General features: G+C 51.9%; 1 protein-coding gene across 1 annotated transcript; it reads right to left on the bottom strand.

Moving 5' to 3' along the window:
* Nucleotides 1-556: 556 nt before the first annotated feature.
* On the bottom strand, nucleotides 557-14,415 carry TGME49_308580 (Lon protease family protein). Its single transcript, XM_002364108.2, has 16 exons — nucleotides 12,682-14,415; nucleotides 12,049-12,458; nucleotides 11,039-11,180; nucleotides 10,771-10,885; nucleotides 9,236-9,929; nucleotides 8,275-8,772; nucleotides 7,712-7,814; nucleotides 7,379-7,515; nucleotides 6,820-6,973; nucleotides 6,398-6,505; nucleotides 5,237-5,375; nucleotides 4,195-4,295; nucleotides 3,008-3,182; nucleotides 2,637-2,809; nucleotides 2,076-2,320; nucleotides 557-1,425 (listed from the first exon to the last, which is right to left on the bottom strand). The coding sequence occupies exons 1-16, from the start codon at nucleotides 13,898-13,900 to the stop codon at nucleotides 1,342-1,344; spliced, it is 4,497 nt and encodes a 1,498-aa protein (XP_002364149.1). The 5' UTR covers nucleotides 13,901-14,415; the 3' UTR covers nucleotides 557-1,341.
* Nucleotides 14,416-20,645: the final 6,230 nt, after the last annotated feature.

Below are 20,645 nucleotides of genomic sequence, written 5' to 3'. Positions count from 1 at the left end.
GAGGAGGGTGCACAACCCTTCGGAGACCACAGTGAATGCAGATGCCGTTCTTATAACTAAGAAGCGAATCGTGGTAGGGAAGATCAGGTCGCGCGAAAGGCACGACCCACTGGAGACTATGAGGACCAGGAGCGTCCGGCGAGGAGGACCGAAGGCGTCGTGGAGGTAAAACCCGCGACAAGGTTTTCTCGTGGGGAAGAGAGTGTTAGAGACAAACAGAAAACCGGACAAGACGCTGTCGCCAGCTTTTGCGGTGTTTTGTGGTGAGGTGCTGGGTAGTTTTGAACCCTTCATTTTCAGAACTGCACACGCGATAGATGCAACACCTGCCCCGTTTGGCCCTCTGCTGCACCTAAAACGTCGCGGACAAAAGGGGATCCTGAGAATGCAAATGGAAGAACTTCTTAAGAGTTTTCCACGAATTTAAACGGTAGACGAAAAACATATATGCGCACCTGTGTGCCCGCGCCCGAGACGGGTCCACGCGTTCCTGCATCCGCATCTTGGTAGAATTTGATATCGGAACATAAAGTTGTATACCTTTATTGCTAATGCTGTTCACGCAGAAACAAAAGTTTATACAAACACGTATGTATATAAGAGGAGGCGAACGCAAACTGAGGACAAAGTCGAGTCTCTCTACATGCGGACTGGTTCTTGTTTGACGGACATACTTTTTCGAACAGAGAACCACAGACTACTAAAGCCGTATTGAAAAAAGCGGACTGCCCCTCAATCTTGTCCTCTCTCTCCCAGTTGCCTTTCCACTTTCTCCTGCCACTTCCCACTCCACCCGCCCCCGCTCCCCATTATGCTTGCAGTTCACCACACATTTCATTTTTATTTCCGGTCTACTTTTTACTCAGACGCTTCTCCCTACAAGCGCTTCTGCAGTAGATACGAGTGATCACAAAAGTCCCTGTAACACGTGTACAACATTGCCAACGAGGAAAAAGTGACATGGGAGTGCCTCCCCTTCTTCCTGTTTTCTGGGTTTGCCCTTCGCAGCTCCTGCTTCGCCCCGCAGATTCTCTTTCCCCTCTTTCCTTCTCTGCGTCTTATTTCCTCCTTGTTTCTCCCCACTCTGTCCTCGTTCTCTACTCATTCTGAGCTGTTCTCCCTCGTCGCTGTTCCTTGCTCTGTCTGCAATCCTTCATCTTGCACGTCTCCTCTTATATCCTCTTCATCTGCGCCTTCTCTATCGTCTTCCCGATCACAAGATCTTGCCCAGCATCTCCACCACCTTCTCGTTCTCCTTCTCGCCTTCGACACGCTCGTTTTCTCTCTAAATTCTTTTGGCTTTTGTGCGTCTCACAGCCTTCCGCGAAAGTCGCCTTTTTTCTACGTTCGGCTGGGCGGCTCAGCGCCGAAGGCCACTCGGTAAACATCGTCGTAGGTGGAGGCGAAGTGGACGCTTAGTCCTTCCTAAAGAGGGGAGGAGAGAGACGCAAGAGTTCAGGCAAAACTGGAACGCCGAAGAAGAAAAAGCGAGAGACGAAACTCTGCCTCCAGAAGCGGCCAAGGTTCGCACCCACCGACATCCACCTCACCGGCACCGCAGCGAGACCCACAAAAAGGAGAGCATTTTTCGTTACCAAACCAGATATTTCGGCAGCTTTCTTACATTTCCATGTACCTACAGAATCCCGCGCCTGTGTGCACTCTGGAGAGACACCCGATGAAGATACCACTCATGACTCGGTGGATTGGCTGAACATCGGAGGCCGCTCGGCAGATCGACACACGCAGACAAACCAACATGCACAAATCGATATTCACTCATGCCGAAAGATGTCGGTAGAAGAAGATAGAAAACATACAACTTCGAGGAGCACAGAGCCCGACTTGACTTGGACTGTTTCGTAGGAAGATCCCGAAACGCAGCCGTATACAAGTTCTCCTGTGTTAGTGGAGCATAGTTAAGCTGATGAAGTTGGTGTAGAAATGGAACTAACTTAACGCCGTGCACAAATCTGGCGAAGCTCGTCACGGCAATCTGAACTGCGTCTTTTTGGGGCAACGCTGAAAGTGCTTGTCTGGAAGGCGCGTTTAACTCTTTGCTTTCTTCTCCTCACCTTGACGTCGTCGGGGAGCTCGGAAAACTCGCGTTCATTCGCTTGGGGAAAGATAAGAGTGTTCACATTTTCGCGTCTCGCGGCGATGACCTTTTCCTTGACTCCTCCAATCTTCAGAACTTTTCCCGTCAAGGTTAACTCGCCGGTCATCGCCACATCGGGGAGCACCGGCTTGTTCAGCGCCAGAGACACGAGCGCCGTCGCCATCGTTACGCCTGCACTTGGGCCGTCCTTCGGAGTTGCCCCTGCGAAAAAATGACGCAAGCAGCGACGAATTCGAAAGACGAGAAAATACCCGACGCTGGAGATCAACAAAGCACTTGGAAGCGCCCACAAAAAAGGAAAAAAAAGTGCCGGAGAGACGATCGAACCCAAACACTCCACGGAACGAGGAAACGAAGGAAGAAGAACCACAGAAAAAAGAAGCGGGAAGACCAGAAACCCTCATTTGAAAGCGTTGCTTGGCATGTGGCTGCGCCTCAGAGCAAAGCCATCCGTCGCCTGCCAGGCGGAATTCGGTGAACAAAGGAAAATCGCCTCAAAGTTATCTGAAGACCATACCTTCTGGGACGTGCAGATGGATCTGCGCAGTCTCCAAGAATGAGTTTCGCGGCTCGATGCGCCGGACAAACACCCGGCAAAAAGTCAAAGCGATCTCACTCGATTCACTCATCACGTTCCCCAGTTGCCCCGTCACCTTGAGGCGACCCTCTGCACCTGCAGGGCTGCGGGACCTACGGAAACGAAAAAAACAAAATGAAAAACAGATTCTCTAATCACCGCACATTTTATATATACATAGATATCCATATGTATCTTAATTTCGTATCTTTTCTGCGTGTGTGCTGCAAGACGAGAGAAACTGGAACTCTGAAAAGCCAAGGCAGGTCGACAAACGGATGAGGAAATCACCCGTCGCGGCTTTCGCGCACCTTTGCTCTGTTCTCCCTCTTTTCTCGCGTCTACACGCCTCGTCGTCGTCTGCTAGTCGCCAGTTCTTTCTCTCCATCTCCACTCGCTTCGAAGTATCTCGGGGTCGCCTGCCAATGGCTTCCACGTACAGCGTGGCGCCTCCCATCTGCGTCCACGCGAGCCCCATGACGACGCCTGAAAGAGGTTTCGCCACGGAAAGGAAAACACAGTACCCGGTTCTCTCCTGAAGGCTTGGTCTGGCTTGACGAATCGTGGAAACTCGACTCAAAGTTCCCGAGAAAGCAAAATGACAGGCAACTTTGTCTGAAGGAGCGACCCGCAGCTGTGAATGTGCGAGGAACAAAACCCGCTAGGCCCGACAGCTGGTTTGGGGATGGGGACGGATCGATGGAACTCTCTCTTCTTCGATCCTCTATTTGAGTTCTTGACTACTCGGAGGACGCTACGCTTCGGATATAACATGAAGCGACAGACCGGAGAACGAGTAGACAGCAGAAGCCGTGACCCTGTACAAGCGTGGACTGGATACTACGCTCCCTACTGCATGCAACACGCTTCCCGCGAACAGCAGAACAGACCCTGGATCTGGCTGACGCAGAGAATCGAGCACAAACTCCCCAGAAAACAAGAAACCAGGCCATGCGGGGAAGGAACGAGCTGTGAACACCCAGAACAGCGCCGCGGAGTCTTCTGCGAGTTTCATCCCGCGCAGCATGACGTTTGAGAAGGGAAAAAGGAACTTCCCTCTCCATCCTCGCTCTCTTCTTGCTTTCTACCAACTGCACAGAGCTCCTGACGATATTCTTTTGCTCTCCCTTCGTGAACACGCGGATCGAGTTGGAGAGATTTCACTGAACCGAGGTACCACTAGAACAGACACTTTTTGATGTCCAAGGAAGCAGAAGAGTTGTTGAAAGAGTCCGACTTCTGTGTTGACAAGTCAATGTGTAAGGCTAGTCGAATCGTCACTAATCCACGGGCTAAAATAGTCGAAGTACGTCCTAGCAGAGGAGCTGCAAAGATGACACTCCAGATGTTGAAAGACTACACTGCCTCCACAGTTTTTCTCTTAGGAGTTGGAACGCGTGGATTTCTGTCCTTTTCCCCCAGTAGTAACAGCGAGAGAAAACGTTTCCATTCTTCCCCGCCCTCGCCTTGCCTCCATCTCATTTCATTCTGCCCGGACCTGGAGGCGTCTCGCCGTAGAGGCGGTCGGACTGGAACGTCGGCTGCCCAACGAACTTGCTTAGGTTGTCCATGTGCACTTCGACTTTCTCTTGCTCCTTTCTGATCGAAAAAGGCAAGTGGAGAAGCACCCAGTCCACAGAGACAGACGTCCGCGGGATATGTCGGCAACTGCTCAGCGTGCAACAGTCGCAACACCCACGGAAAGGAAGGAATTCGATCACCTCGACAGCCACGCAAGATAAGACGAACTGGACATCGGGAAATCCCCAGGGCATGCGTGCGTGGTTCGTCAGCAAGCGACCTGGAGAGTTGCCGAGATGAAACCATTTGAAATGTCAGTACAGAGCCGCTGTTGGTTGTAGTAGACACCACCAAGCAAAGCGTTTTGCCTTCTTCAAACAAATGCAGCCCGAGTTCGAAGACGGCGGCAAAGTGTGGAGAGCCGACAGCAAGACGCCACGCCTCCACCAAAGGCACACTGACACATTTGACTGACAATTAGCCGCTGATTCACAATGACACAGGTTATTTTTGTCGATCGCACGATGCACTTGCCACTGTCCAAGAAGGTTCCGCTACACCCAGTGAGAGGAAATCCTGTAAACACTGTGAGCACGACCCAGCCTGGTCAGCGCGACACACAGAGGCTTGACACGACGAACGAGATGCGTTTAGTCGAAAAACAGATCTCTTTCTACATCGACACACGCGTCTGACGCAAGGCGCTTCGTTGTGTGATACAGGGAAAGCAGAAAGCCCGAGAAGAGTCCGGATGTAAAACCTGAGATCCATAGCTTCTACATTTAGCTGCAAAGAGCCGATTACCATCCGATTTTCACCTCTCACAGGCTGGGTGGTCGCTTCTGGCGACTCGAGAAAGGACACACAGTTTACCACCGACAAGCCATGACTTCCCAAAAGCCGATGAAATATTAGAAACGCTTGCGTGTTACGTAATGCCAAGAAGAAAGGCAGAGTACCCCGGTGATTCTTGTCCGATCGGTACGTAGTCTTCAACTGTGCAGATCTTCTCAACCTACCTGACGAGAGAGAGCGCCGCTTTTCGGTAAATTCTTTCGATGAGTTTGAGCAAGCTCCGAACTCCCGCCTCGCGCGCGTAGTCCCGCACAAGCTTCTCCAGCACCTCTGAGGAGATGCTGATCTGGTCATCTGTCAATCCTGAAAAGAAAAGGAGAAAAGACAGACAGAAAAAGCGTGAGCGAAGCAGAAACAGCGAAATGTGATCGAATTCGTAGCTCCGTTCACAGAACTCGAAAGAGCTTTCCCTTAGTGGACCTAGGGAGCGTACAAGACAAGGAGAACCGTGGGGAGCGGCCGAATGCCGCAAACACATTCTCAAGTCCCACTGCAATGAGACACCGATTTGAGACTCCAACCAGAGATCCTTTGCCCATCTTATTTTAACGGGTGTTTTCTTTGGGTTCCGCAGAAAAATCCTTGACAGCGATCCCTGCAAAAGCAGTACGTGCATCATGTTTCACCGTGGTTGCGTCTGCCCTTATGTTCCTCGTTACAGAACGGTTCGGTGAATCTGTGCAAATTACCGGTGTTGACTCTGGTGAAGGTCCACTTGCGCTTACTGGCCCACACTTGAGTCCTGGCACGGTCGGCGCTCTCTGAGCATTCCTTCGTCAGGGTGTGTATAGCTCTCGATTACTCTCTTGCACATTCGCGCATGCGTTCTCTACGCTTTTGCTTCTGTCAGGAACGAAATGTCTCCATGTTGCCCCGAGCGACGGGCCACTGATCTCACAGTCCACTGGGACATGCTGGAACTATGTATCACCTGAAAAATCTTTCTCCTTCGAATTCAGTCATAATTTGATTCGGATGACACGAGGTGAACCTAAGACTCTCTGTTCCCAAAAACGACGCGCTACAGAACTCCGCCACACTCCTAACTCCGACTTTGCTTTTTTCAGCAAACAAACCAGTCCTACGGCGTTATGAAACGATCTGGGAGACGGAGAGGCTGTCAACGGTTTACTTCTCTTTTCCCTTGCAGCGCCGAACGCGAACCCGGAGCCCCCGACAGAGGAAGACTTCGTGGATCGGCTCTTTGCGGCTAATATACTGTAAATCAGACACGTCCCAGGTGTGACGCTTGAGCGCCATTCCTCTCTAGATTCACATCTCATTTCCAGAGTTCTTCTGCCTCTTGAGTGAGGCGCTGCGCCTACCTGCAGACTGGCTAGTTTGCGGGAGCAGATAGTTGCGAGCTATGCATAGTTTCTCTTGAAAGATGTACCCCGCGATCCGAATGACTTCCATGCGGTCCAAGAGTGGCCCTGAGCGTTGAGAGAGACAGCGGAGACCGGCAGGGGAGGGCGACGGAATTGTGCAGTGCTTGACGAATTTGAAAGCAACAACGACATCGAAAATACCACATGTTCACGTGCACAGTCGAAAAGGCTCGTGATCTCTAGTTGAAAAGCGAATTCTCACCAGTTTAAAAGGACTGAAGACACAGAGAAGACACCTCGGCAGAGGCGGCAGAGGCGCCGCGTGGAAAGGATAAAAACAGGAAATAGGAAGAAGCAGAATAAAAGATACTCTTGTTTTTTCTGGAGTCTTGAAAAAAGTGCAAATGGAGGCGACTTGCCTGGAATGACGTCCGGAGTGTTGGCTGTGCAGACGAAGAGAACCTTGGAAAGGTCGACAGAAACGTCGAGGTAGTAGTCGCGGAAAGATTTGTTTTGACTAGGATCAAGGATCTCAAGAAGCGCAGACGATGGATCACCTCGGAAGTCACGACCCTGCGAAATCCACAGGAAGGAGCCTGGCAAGTGAAGATGAATTCCAAGAGGAAGAAATCGTTTGTATTGTCACCAGAGGCACTCGTCTTCGAAAGGAAGCAGCGACGTCGCAGTCGTCCCTGGAGTTTACACCCACGAGCCAGCAGAGAACGCGAGGCAACGCAGAGCGAGAGAGGAGAGATCAAGACAGAGAAGCAAACAGCGAAGAAGACAGGGAAGAAAACCAAAAACCGAGAGAGACTAGAAAAACTGGGGGAGAGAGAATGACACACAAAGAGAGAAAAAGAGAAGCGGAGACAGGAGCTATAGTGAGAGGGAGGGAAGGGAAAGCAAAGTCGTGAGAAGACGGGAACACTCCAGAGAAGGCCTCGCGAAAGAGGGCAACTGAGTGTCTCTCTGTCTTACCAGTTTGTCGATCTCATCGAGAAGAATCACAGGATTCATCGTCTGACACTCCTTCAGGGCCTGGATGACCTTCCCAGGCAACGCGCTGATGTACGTCCGGCGGTGGCCGCGAAGTTCTGCCACGTCGCACATGCCGCCTGCGAAGATCGCCCAGCGGAGGCAAGAGAACGACAAAGAAGACACAAGAGAAATGGAAAGGCATCATAGACCAGGAAGGTGACTACCCCAAAACCGCAAGAATCACGCAGAAGTGCGAAGCTGAAGAACTTTGAAAAGGGTCGTCGGAAGCCAGCGACTGTATGGAGTGGACAACTTCAGAAAAATGCTCCTTACCAAGACTGATGCGGTAGAACTTGCGATGGAGAGCACGCGCGATGCTCTGCCCCACCGAAGTCTTCCCCACACCTGGCGGACCCACCAGACAAATTATTTTCCCCTGAAGTCAACAGGGCAGCGAAAACGAGACAGAACCAAACAGTTAAGGGAGAGACAACGAAACGTGAGAGAGCAAACATACTACAAGAAAGACCCACGAAACGCAATCTATGTATCTGCGCATACACATACACATGCATACATATTCTCTTTCCATGTGCACATATACAAACAAATGCATATATATATATATATATATATTGAAGTATGAGCAGACTGATCCACACGATCCGTGTCGCTCTACAGTCGGTCTATTTCCATGCTTGTCTGCCGTCGCCAGCCCCTCTCTGCCTCCCCGTCCGAAAGCATGCATGGAGGCTCCCTCGATGTGAGCATGAATACACATAAAAAGCATACAAAACCTCCCGAGAACATACACAGAACATATGTGCAGGAGATCTCGAGGGAGCGGTCTCTGTGTTTGCGTCGGCTGCAATGAGTCTGCCGCAGGCGACTAGTACCTGGACATCTTTTCTGAGGATGGTAACGGCGATGAACTCGAGGATGCGGTCCTTGACGTCAGCTAGGCCATAGTGGTCTTCGTTGAGAATTTGTTCTGCGACGAAGATGTCGCTACAGTCTTCCGTGTATTCGCCCCAGGGCAGACTGAGGAGACAGTCTGTGTAAGTTCGTGTTATGTTGAACTCCGAAGAGGACTGCTCGAGGCTGTGCAACTTGCTGAGCTCATATGCGACTGCTTTCTGCACTTCTTCCGGCAACGCATGTTTCTTCTTCTCTAAACGTTCGGCGAAACTGTCGAGGATGGACTCTTTGTCGTCCTTCACTTCTCCCAGTTCCCGCTTGAGGAACTTCAGCTGCTCGGACAGGAGGAACTTTCTCTGCATCTTGTTCATCTTCTCCTCCACTTGCGCCTTGACTTGCGCCTGCAACTTGGAGAACTCGAGGTCCTTCTTCGCTATTTCCAGTACCAGTCTCAGACGTTTTTCAATGTCTTCTTCCTGGAGAACAAGTGACGCAACACCCCGCCAGAAAAGCATGCAAAGGGAAGAGAGCGGCGAGACAAGAAGGTCAGGATGAAGCGAGACGTCAGCTGGGAGAACGAACGCAGCTGCATTCCCAGCCCAAGACAAAAAAAGAGGGAGAAGAACGACGGTGGCAGGGAATGTGAGAGTGGAACCGGAAAGATCCGGGGGAGAAAAAGCAATAGGGAGGTAAAGGATGTGAATCGTAAAAACAGAATACGGCTCAAATGGAGGATGCAAACACTGCTTGGAATTCGAGACGAGAGCATTTTTCTTCGCCAGTCCTTCTGCGTTGCCCCCTCGAGACGCACAGCAAAGAGCACTCCCCCTGAATCCAGCTCGCAGAGGAGACGCAAACGGTAACGTCGCCCCCGTCCACAGCCGACACTGAGAACACAACGACAGCTGTTTTCCATGGGTGAAACCTTTCTCGACGTACCGCCAAGACCGCTTGAAGTTCCTGGCGCTTCCCAAATGACATTCCCGCGACCAAGTCAGCGAGCTTGTGGGGCGAGTCGAGGTTGTAAAACCTAACAACTTGGTCAAAGTGTTCCTTGTAGAAGTAGCTCTGCTTCAGCAGTTCCTTCATTGTCGCGATGATCTCCAAATGCAGAGCCTTTTGTGTGTCGTTCACGTCGAACCTGCCCGACTCATCTGGGAGATACGCGATGCGTACGCGAAGCAGAGAAAACGTAGCCGTCTTCACCGGAGACAGCGAGGAAGAAGAGCTCGACGAAGGCGACGGCTCGCCAGTTTTGCCCTTGTTCTGCGTGCCTTGCATTTGCTCGGCGTCTGAATTCGGAGAAGAAAAAGGCGGTTCTTCCGCTTCCTTATCTGGAGAGACACCGGAGGCAGCTGCGCCCTGGTCGCCCACTGCCGGGCGGGAAGTACCAGCGCCCTCCCTCAGAACCTGGTCCTCTTCCTCTGCTTTGGAGGTGAGAGAGACTTCCTCGTCCTTCTCCATCTCGCGCTGAAGACTTTCAGCCGGTGTATTGAGAACCTCTGCTGAAGCCGAAGAGGTGGAAGAAGCTGCTGCACCTCCGCTGTGTGTAGAGGCATGAGGCAGCGACGGCGACGTGTCTGTAGGCGGGGACGACGATGCAGGAGAGTCCGCAGCGCCCAACAAACGAATGCTGAAGAGTCAGAAGAACACAAAGAGAGAAGGAACGTGGGCGACCGATGAGAGCATCGTGGCGGCGACAAGAAAGGACGTTCTGAAGGAACCCTTTGTCACCAGATCGTAAGTCTTAGTTACTCGCCGGACTCTGGCTCGACGACTGCGCTTTGCGTGACCACCACGTTAACGAAAGGTCACGTGAAGCTGTATCCAGTGTATCTTCGAAATACCACGATACTGGTATGCATGCTGCGCAAACACCATGATATTCACTTTGACACTGATCGCCTTCCTAATGTTCGTTTGTACGGAGTTCTTTCTGTACGGTGTGCTTCGGTCGGTGTCTATACACATTGCTGATGGAGTTGTACAGGTCTGACACCAGAAAAGAACCGAAACAGACGAAGAGAGCTACCCCAAAATCCTGACGAAACACAGCTGCCCTTTATACACAGAGCACCTCTTGCGCAGAACAACAACGTCTTCTCGGAAAGAGAAACTTCGCAGAGGAATACGCCGAAAATAACAACCGAACCGCAGTCGAGCCGTCTTCAGCACAAAGTACTCACGCACCTGCCGATGTACACAAATCCCCTAACATATCTTTACATCTATTGAACTTCCCACTCAGTTATCCGCATATGAACTCGCCGTCCTAGTAATGCAAATATGCACATTTATATCTGTATACGTAGACGAATCTACCGCGCATATATATATATATATATATGTATATATATATATATGGCGAGGCATGGAAACCAGTGAACGCGCATCAGTAGGTCTTCAAGCGACGAGAGCAGAGACGAGCCTGTAGAGAAGCTGCACCGGAAAAGCGCGAAAAGAACTGCACTGACCGTCGGTAAGGCATGACGACGACTTGGCCGCCCCTCACGTTGCTGTGTGGAGCAAAGTTGAGGAGATGCAGAAGACTGCCGGTGGTGTGGAGCTCGGAAATGTCGACCACGCGTCCTGGAAATCCAAGAAAAGATCCGGAAAACAGACCGGAAAAACGGAGTCGTGACTTGCCAAATCGCTCTACATATATAGACAGTTATGAACAGGTCGTGCCTCTGTGTATTCGGCAGCGGTCGCTATTTGGTTCTGACTGACATGCGTTCTTACCGGCGTCTTTGCGTAGCTTCGCCCCAGGTCCCTCTTCGTCTTCTTCGTGTTCCTTCTCCTTCTCCTCAATCGTCAAAAACCCTGCGACGTAGTCTCCACCCGGCATGCCGCTCTTCTTCTGCCTCACCAGGGCCTCAAACACCTGGGAGACACAAGAGACAAGGCGCCAAGAACACGGAGAGCGAAGGATGTGCTCGAAAAGTACGAGATTGAGACTTCTGACCCCCATCACAGGAAAACGCGAATCCTTCTTAAAGAGAGTCTGCGTCAGTAGAGCACTTGAAATGCACTTTGCAAAGAAATTTCAGTTGCATTTGTGTGCGGGTACAAAGAAGTTGAAACAGAGCCTTCACGCAACGCCCGCAGAGGGGCAGAGATCAAAGTTCGACCATGTAGTGTACATGGCGCATGCCAAGTAGATGCGGGCTCTGGGCGGAGGATCCGCGACTCAAATGCATCACCTACGAATCGCCGGGAGCGCGGGGGTGGCAGCTGCTGAGCAAGAGCAACGGATCTGAGGGCGAGGAGAAGGCCCCCCACAAGAGAAAACAGAGAAGGAACAAAGTGGAAGAGAAGAGACGAAACCAGAAGCAGAGCAAGGCCGGAATCGCAAACAAGACACGCAGAGCCCAAAACTAGGAGAAAGAACAGTAGCCCAGCCGGCAGACGTCCGACTGGACAAGACCAGGTGAAGAGGCGGAAAACGAAAGCATCACATATTTGCAGGAGAAGAAAACGTTGGAGGCAGCAGAAGCAGACATGCGAGCCCACGGCGACGGAGCGCCCGATGAAGACCAACTGTTTCTGCTCCGTCGACGAGTCTTATGTTCCCTTCCAGCAGACCTTCCTTTGGAAGTAGGAGAAGCTGCTTCCCGGATGCCCTCAGCGGCTTGCTTCTCTCCTCCTTCGCCTCTTCCGTTTTCTGCCCGCTTTCCTGTTTTCTTCCCCTTCCACTTCCTCTCCCCTCTCCTTCTCTCTGCTCTCTGCTTTCTCGCCCTTGGCTGCCTTACGTCATTGTCGGGGATGTGGAGAAGCTGAAAGAATCCGGGGAACGCAGGTCGTCGAAAAAGAGGAAGAGCAGTAAGGACCGAGAATCTGGGAGGCAAGGCCGAGAGAGCAGACGAGATATTGTGGCTGGACAAAGAGGCCGGAGCAGAGTCCCCGCGAAGAAGAACCGCCTGAGCCTCTTCCGCCTCGTCAGTTGCCCGCTTCTCTGATCTTCTGAAAGTTGTCTCTTCCGTCTGGCCTTCCGCTGTTTCCGGTCTCTGCAGCTTTTGCGCCTTGTAGCCTCTCTCTGAAATGGTCGCACCTCGGCGACGACGGCCAACACGCACAGGAGAGGCTGGGTTGTCTTCCATCTGCTTCAGGAGTCCTTGCCCAGAAGAAGGCAAGTCTCGAACGTCAATCTGCGTCACTTCACCTGAAGGAAAAAAGAAGAAACATGAAATGCTATTCGTTGAACAAGAACTCGAAATGCGGCACTTCTCCGTGTCGACTTGTCTTCTCTCGCAAATCCGCAACCCCTTCTTTCCCCTACTTAAAGGTTTTCAGTGTTCGACAAAGGAAGTAAAAGGCCCCTCTCGACTCATATATTCAGCTCTTCAACGCTGCCTGCACCAAAGTGGCTGCATCACAACACTCACCTGTCGGATGCAAAGTCTCCTCGGAACTGTGTGCAGACGCGGCAGAAGAATGCCTTTGTTGCTCGACCTCTCCCTGGGTTCCTCCCGATGGACCTAAAAAGTCCTGGAGCGCCTTCCCTCTCTTCTCCGCAACTACAGGGACTGGCTCGGGAGCCTCTGTCTTTTCGATCTGTCTCTGTGGACTGTCCCTGTGTCCGGGCCGCTCTGCTTCTCCTGAGAGGTTGTCGCTGTCTCTCGCTTCAGTCGCAGGTTCGGCCTTCTCTTCTCTCCAGTCTTCTTCTCGCCTGCGAGGGCCGTGAGCGCCTGAGGAGAGAGACCGAGACTCTCGACGAGCAGAAGGAACAGAAAAGATCTCCCAAGAGCGCGGGGAGAACGCGAGAGGAGACAAAGGTGCCTCCGCGAAGACCACCGACGCACCAGAGAGAGAAGAGACAGAGACAAAGGACGAAGGAGAGTGGGAGAAGGAATGACGCGCCGACGTACGACGAGTCGGAGGCAAACACTCACGAGCGACATATGCATCATGTGCTAGACGCGAAAACGGCTGAAAACGGGGGCAAACAGAGCGAGAAGGCGAGACAGAGAAATGGGAGAGAGAGGAAGGAGAGAGGGAGGGAGGAGAGAGAGAGGAAGGAGAGAGAGAGGAAGGAGAGAGAGAGGAAGGAGAGAGAGAGGAAGGAGAGAGAGAGGAAGGAGAGAGAGAGGAAGGAGAGAGAGAGGAAGGAGAGAGAGAGGAAGGAGAGAGAGAGGAAAGAGAGAGAGAGGAAAGAGAGAGAGAGGAAGAAAGGACAGAAAAAGGAGAGACAGGGAAGCGAGAGAAAAGGAAGTCAGTCTGCACATTTCCTCCACCGGAAGGATGCGTCGGCTGCTTTCTCAGCGAACGGCCACTGAAACCGGGAGAAGGAGGTAAGCGACGAGAGACGAAGAAGCGCGGCTGCTGCGCTAAGGCAGTTCCAGTGCGGGAAAGAGAAACGAAGGAGCGTACGGAGGCAGGTGAGAAGGCTTGTGGACGCCAATTTTTCCCTTTTTCTTGCAGGAAAGCCACAGTGTCCTGGCGACTTCGATTCGGAAGCAGCGAGAAAGCTGCACCAAGTGAGGGATAGAAACACCGGGCAAAGGGTGGACGACGAGAAGTGAGAGAAATACAGGTACGAGAAGCACTGGAAGAACACGAAGAGGCGACCCCAGGGGCTTTGTGAAGACGGGCGGGATGCGCCATCTTGTGAGAGAGAAGAGAAAAGACGAGAGGGAGACGGAGACGGAGACACGTTCTGCGCGCTAGGGGCGGCCCCCGAGACGCGAGGTTCCCTTGGAGAGGAGAAACTCGAAACAGACAGCTGAGAAAGAAACGGGAAAGCGTTCGCGGAAGGAGACCGAGAAGTCAGGACAACCGGAAAAGGAGCACCCCACGCGAGTCGGCCGGTGACCTTCACCGCCCCGGTGGAGCTCGAGCGACCGACTTGACCGGGGAAAAACGAGGGGAGAAGCACGCAGCGGAAGAGACTGAGAGGCGAGGTCGCCTTCGACAGTGAAGGAACGATGTGTGAGAACCAGCAAAGGAAAGCTTACCAAAACCGCGTTCTCTCCCCCTGCTTTCACGGCACTTCTGAAACCGCATGCGAACAGAAAACATACGAATATCGATTGACTTCTGTATCTCTCTTCTACCATTACACAATGCAATGCATGCGAAGGTCCGTGGACAACGAAGCCTTATGCGCTGGGCACGAATCGAATCCGGCGCAGAAAATAGGAAAAAGTCGAGTGTCTTAGTTTGCAACATGGTTCTGTCGTTCTGCAGCTTCATGCCTCTGGTTAACTACGCGAAAGGACGCAAATGCTTGGCGGCCCCGAAAAGTTGGTATGTTCTTGCTGCCGCGCGGCTGCGAGTGAGTCTCGAAAACGCTCAAAGGAAAAAAAACGGAACAGCCCACTTGTCCTGCCACAAACTACGCCTATGTCGTCTCTCCACTTTTTCTTCATTTCCTCTGCGTCTGTTCGCCGTCCACTTCTCTGCCTTCCGTCGGTTTCACCGTGTGCTCTTGGCACAATTGTCTTCTTGGTTTTTTGACTCCGAGTCCGTGTGCCATGATGAGGGATTCTTCTCTACCTCACTCTTTGGTTTCTCTATTTCACTCTTTGACTCATCTACCTCATTCGTTGACTTCTTTTTCTCGTTACCAGTCTCTTTCCGCTGAGTCTCTGTGCGCTCTCTGTTTTTTGATCGCGGTGTAGCACGACTCGTGGAACGCAGAGACAACCGGGGTTGTTCGAGACTTGCGGATCCCGCCAGCCATGTTCTAAGCAAGGAATAAGAAAGAAGGATTTCTCATTGCTTTTTGTGTCTTGGGACTGGTTTTTCTCGAGTCCTCTTTGTTTGCATCTTTCTGCCGCGGGAGCACGAAGGGATTGCCTGCCGGAAGCCGGAAATCCCGTGCGCCTGTTGTTTTCATTGTAGCTTCCACAGATTTCCGAATATTGTTCGAGATAAGAACAAAATAAGAGAGGCGGAGGTTTCTCTCTCAACAGAGAGCAGACGCTGCATGTGCCCCTTGTGTAGCGAAGGATAGAGAACCATAGCGTCAACAATGAATGGATCAGCTTAAGAAAAGCATCGCTACATAGGCAGTTTGATGTGACACCCTGAGGTAGCTCAGAAGGAAGAGAAACGTTGGTACAGTCGACGTCCATCTGTACGTCAGTTTTTTTTCGTTGAAACGAACTTTTCTTGGTCCGGTTCTTCGAAGAGGCAACCTGGGTTTAAGAAGACGCAGGATCTATATGTGTACCCTCCGCCAGTCGCTGTGCGCGAGCAGAACTAGGAACGCAGCAACTACTGCTCAGAGATCGTGGTATTCTGTCTTAATCTCCGTTAGGACCGCAGTCAATGGATGACAGAAGGGTCGCCTGTGTCTTCGCTGAATGCATCTCTACAGAAATTCCTTCAGGTTACAGGCTGAAACTTGCGGCACAGACAGGCCGGCAACACGGCAAACCCACGCGGTCAAAGTTTCCTGATGTCCGATGATTGGCATCTTTGAGTCCGCATAACCTTCTGCCTTCGAGAGATATGAAAGCTTTGTCGTAGACAGCTCAAGACTGAATCCGTTTTTCTTGCGCCGATTGAAAATAGTGGCCACAGCTGACTGCTGGTCATGTTTGCCATACGTCTGTAAAGATGCAAATGGTCAGGGAAAACGGCGAAGGTGGCGCAACAGGACAACATCCAAGTTGTATGGTGTTAGTCGAGCATAATTAAAGTGAGAATCTCTGCAGCAACAGAACCAACTGAAGACCGTGCATAAATATAACAGGGATACGCTTGTCAGGTTTGTTTTGTCAATTTAGCTCACTGCGGACTTGGAATCAGACCAGAAACGAGTTCAGTAACAGTGCTAGGAAGTAGGAAATCGCGGTGATTACTAGTAAAATGACTTCCGAACTTCCTATTGAGTGGCACAAAGACGTCACCATTTCCTCCGTACAACGCCGGCATTAAGAACATAAAGATCATATCTAGACCATGCGAGGTAGTTATCACATGAGACATAGATACTGTCCCTCTATAAGTGCGCCGCGATCCAGAACCGTACAACTCAAATCGGACAGAGAGACAGTCGGAGAGCTGATGAGCAAAAACTGGAAAACGGAGGCAGGAGTCTTAACACGGTCGTAGCGTCACTAGCACGCTGTGAAAATCCTCCTTGCCACTCACACCGGTTACAAACGTTTTGCTATGCGGTACGTGCTTCACCCAGCTGCTGGGATATGTACCGTCCTCATTTTTATGCGAATATATTTACCAATTAGAGTGTTCTGTGCGGTCTCCAGGAGCACCACGGTCCCAAAAGTAGAGAAAACAGGGCCCGTCGCGCTGCGAGCTTGTTTCTTTGCCTTCTGCGTGCCCACTGAAGTTCTTAAGTGATCTTTCGATGTGCATGATCATATGGCTGGCGAATCCAGAAAGAACGGTGATATTTTTCTCAAGTGCGATAGTGCTGGATTGTGAGCTGACGTCTCTTTTTAGAGGGTTCCACTTTTCAGATGGCTCGAAGCAGGCAACACCCCACTATGAAGTACTCAGCGACGGTTTCAACTCATCGACTACTTCCGAGCCGCCATGAATGCAGTATAGCGACTACATACTTCCACCAACAGAACGTACTACTCTAGTCCGAGTGTACTGATAACGACAACTTCGTGAGCACTAGTATCCTAGTAATTTCTCTATATACCTTTATTGTTTTTCGCCACGTTATTCGCAACATTTAGTCGAACGCGATCAGGATTACGTTCTCGACTGTCTGGTCGCTATGTAGAGCTCCAGTGCAAATGTGAAGCTTATTTAGTGCGCATGAGTTCTTTGCTCATCTATCACGGATATCATATCTCATGATTCCGAGTTGTTGGCTCATGTGGCACTAGAAAATGACCTTTTCACCAAAGAGACATACGGTCACTTGCATAAGCGTACATATCAGGTCGCACTTTTTTCGGCCAGTACGAAAAGAAATCAAGCAATAAGCTGAGTCCACGTACGGGATACGTCACCCATGAAGGCGTGCCACCGCCAAAAAGACTTATACGCACATTTGGTGGCGAGAACAATGCATGATACACAGTTTTTAACGATCGACATGCTGCAGGCAGTGCAACAGGGTTCCACGTGGGGATGCCACCGACAAAAAATATACCAGACAGAGGATTGGCAAGTGAGGCCCTGAAATCCACATATCATCACATAAAGTAATTGCCACGGGAAGCGACATATACCGGAGGACGCCCCTAGCTATCAGCGTCCATGGGAATGCTCTACACCTTCACGATCGTTGACATTTCGTCGATTTTCAGCCGCGCAGGGAAGAAACCCAAGGCTGACGGCGGCTTGTTGCTGCTCCAGTAGGCCTGTACCTGATCCTTGCTGAACTGGCGCGGCAGCTTGAAGCCTTCAAAAGATCGTCAGGAGGCGTCCGCTGGATCACACGCCAGATTGTTCCTAGGTTTGATTTATTTCTTTCGTCTAAATAGGCGCCTCAAGAGGCTGCAACCGCCGCATTTTGTCTGTTGAACATTACAGGCAACAGATCGAGCAAAAGCAATCACGCGAGAAAGAGGTCACGAACGTCCCATATCGTCTCAGCCTTAGAACTGGGGTTAGGCGATTCGCTTTTCTCCCTGTACAGAGTATGTACGCTCACGCTTGTGCAGAATCGCTGTTGTCGGAGCATCGGTGCGCCCGAGACGTTCAAGACTGAACATTGCAAGAAATGTCACAGGACGCACTTTGCACAGAACAGAGTCGTGTTAGAATACCTGTGGCGAAAGGTAGTACTGTGCGCTGCGGAGAACCACAGATAAGCTATTTTCAGAATTGACAAACAGCGCATGTGGAGTGGGCAGCGAGTCACGCGGAAAACACACATCTGACGGACCCGTCGCCGTCTACTGAGCGACACATAGAGGGGGAGCTTTTGGCCACGCAGCGGATTACACAGATGTTGGAGCTCATTCCGACGAAACGACCATTCACACCACTGAAGATGAACACAGCGAGGGTTGACCGAGCCTGCGGGTGTCCTGTCTAAACGCCATCTTCAAATGCGCACCGCAACACCGTCAGCTTTGCTCTCTTTGGCCTCAGAGCGAACCTAGCTACCAATGCCACATTTACTGCACTCCATGCTCCAGACGGCATCAGATTGGATACACACTGTCCCTCCGGACACGCACGGTCCCACGAACCGGTCGCTGAGACGCTGTATCCGCCGCGTATTGCCACATCGCTTCTACGTCTCACCTGCAAGGTTGAACTAGTGTGGAACGATCCGCGACAGCACAAGTGAGCCATATGGCTGCCCTCCCTGACGCGAGCTGGACCTCTCAGCCGTGTAGCATCCGGCCTCCCTTCACACTTGACCCCACCAGACACTCTTTCCCGCTCCCGCCTTCCCCTCCATTGCCGACTCCACTGTGGCCCTACAGTTTGCTCCTGTTAAGACGGACAGCAGAGTCAGTCGTCGCCACTAATTCAGACCACCGTCCTCCTCTCATTTATGCCCTGCTGTGCGCAAAGCTGCTGCACTGTGTCTGACATCTGTACAGGCTCTGCCCTCTTCACCGTTCACGATGCCTTCTTGCGCCCTCGAGATTCTCCACACACGTTGGCTCAAGCCAACGTCGGGTGCTGCCTCTTTATATTATCATCACACCCAGACCGGCGGCAACCGACAGTGCTGGTGGCGTGACCACGCTTCACTCCCACTGCCACAAAAGCGTATGATCACATGCAAGACCCTGACGTCCCACCTAGCCACAGCAAGATCCCCCAGGGGACCCAAGAAGCAACGTCCTACCAGACCGCGCAAATTATCAGCCAAGGCTCGGTGACGCGCCGCAGCTGTTCTTCACGGACTCGTCCAAGGCCGTCCTAATAGTCAGGCTGGATATTTGCTGACACACCCTTCTCAAACGGAACATGTTCTAGATCGTCTCAGGGCCCTGCCTGCAACTGCCGCCTTGCGGTTGGAAGGCCCCACCCTCGTGTGGACTCGTCCGCTGGAAGAGGTGTCGCCAGTGCCTTCCCGTTCCGCGGCCCCGCCCCACACGTCACGGTTTCCGTACTTCCTGAGCCTACCCAGACGCGCAAATTTAGGCCTTTCCGACGCGAACGTTCACGATACCAGCCAGCCGTCTTCAATGAGAACATCGAACCGGCTGGCCGCCGCAACACATCACGGCCGCGTGTGACACCCTGTTGCTGAGCAGGTCCACTCCTAAGGCCTGCACATAATCGCCTTCCTGAAAAGATAACCCTGGAAGCGCTACACACCATGGAACTCCACATTCTTTATGACAAGCTGTACAGATATGGTGATTTTTCCTCTGGTACCCTTTTACCTAAAGTTAGTCTGTACTTGAACCATGTAGCACCGTGTGCAACAAGGCAGCTCCTTCGGCATCATCAGCAGAAGTAGCCGTGGTTCAGTCGGCTGCTGCCCACATCTGCGATTCATGCGCCTTAAAACGACTGTCCACGATCACGAAGGGCATCCTTGTGGAACGGGCTACCAGCGAGCCGTGAATCGCCTTGCCATATGTCTCGTCTGAGGCCTCGCTCGCTGACATTCCCATTGACACACTGAAAACGGGGGGTGTGGCACCGTTTTTGTAGAAGCAGACGGTCGTGCACGGCCTGGCCTCCAAGTGTGTGGCACCTGCTCGCCACCTCCAATCATTACTTCACTACCCCTTCCCCACCCTCGCTGTTAGCTCTCCTTTAGTTTTCCATTTCGCAAGCGTCCTCGTAACCGCCACCGCTCACACCCCTTCCCCCATGGTACCCGCGTCGATCGCGGCCTTACAGCCTCCTGAAAATCCGTAAAGAAACACACGTTTGGGCAGCATATGCATGCAACACATTGTCGCCCGCCGTTGTGGTCCATGCCGTCTGCAATAGAAACGCAGTCCGTAGCACTGCTGTTCGCCTCCAACATCGTCAGCCTGGCCACCTTCTACTCGAATCACCATATCTCACCATGGACCCTCACGAGACATCCGCCGCCTGTCGACTCGCGGCATGCACATGTTCCACAACTGCACACACGCTCCATTGCAACCATCGAGACCCGCGAACAACAGATGCCTTGCGCTAGCCAGTTCAGCTGCCCACGACAAATCTACTTCCTGGGCTGTCCATGCACTAAACGGACACACCACGTCCCGCCAGTAATGCAGATTATCCGGAAGCACTGACACCGTCACGTGTTCTATGAGGTCGCAGCTGTGTTTCATTTTGAGTGGACTACTCCTAACGTGGCTACGCTGTTTCTTTTCGCAGCAAGCGTATGGCGCACCACATTGCCTCCGACCACGAATGTCAGATCACAACAGGAGGCGAATGCGACCTCTTAACTGCGATCCCTCATTTTTGCCACAAGCCCAAGATCACGGCATCCCTACAGTGG

This window comes from Toxoplasma gondii, chromosome XI (assembly GCF_000006565.2).
Source record: "Toxoplasma gondii ME49 chromosome XI, whole genome shotgun sequence".
NCBI lineage: Eukaryota > Apicomplexa > Conoidasida > Eucoccidiorida > Sarcocystidae > Toxoplasma > Toxoplasma gondii.
Note: the sequence above shows the minus strand (reverse complement) of the source record. Positions and strands in the feature narration are given on the sequence as shown.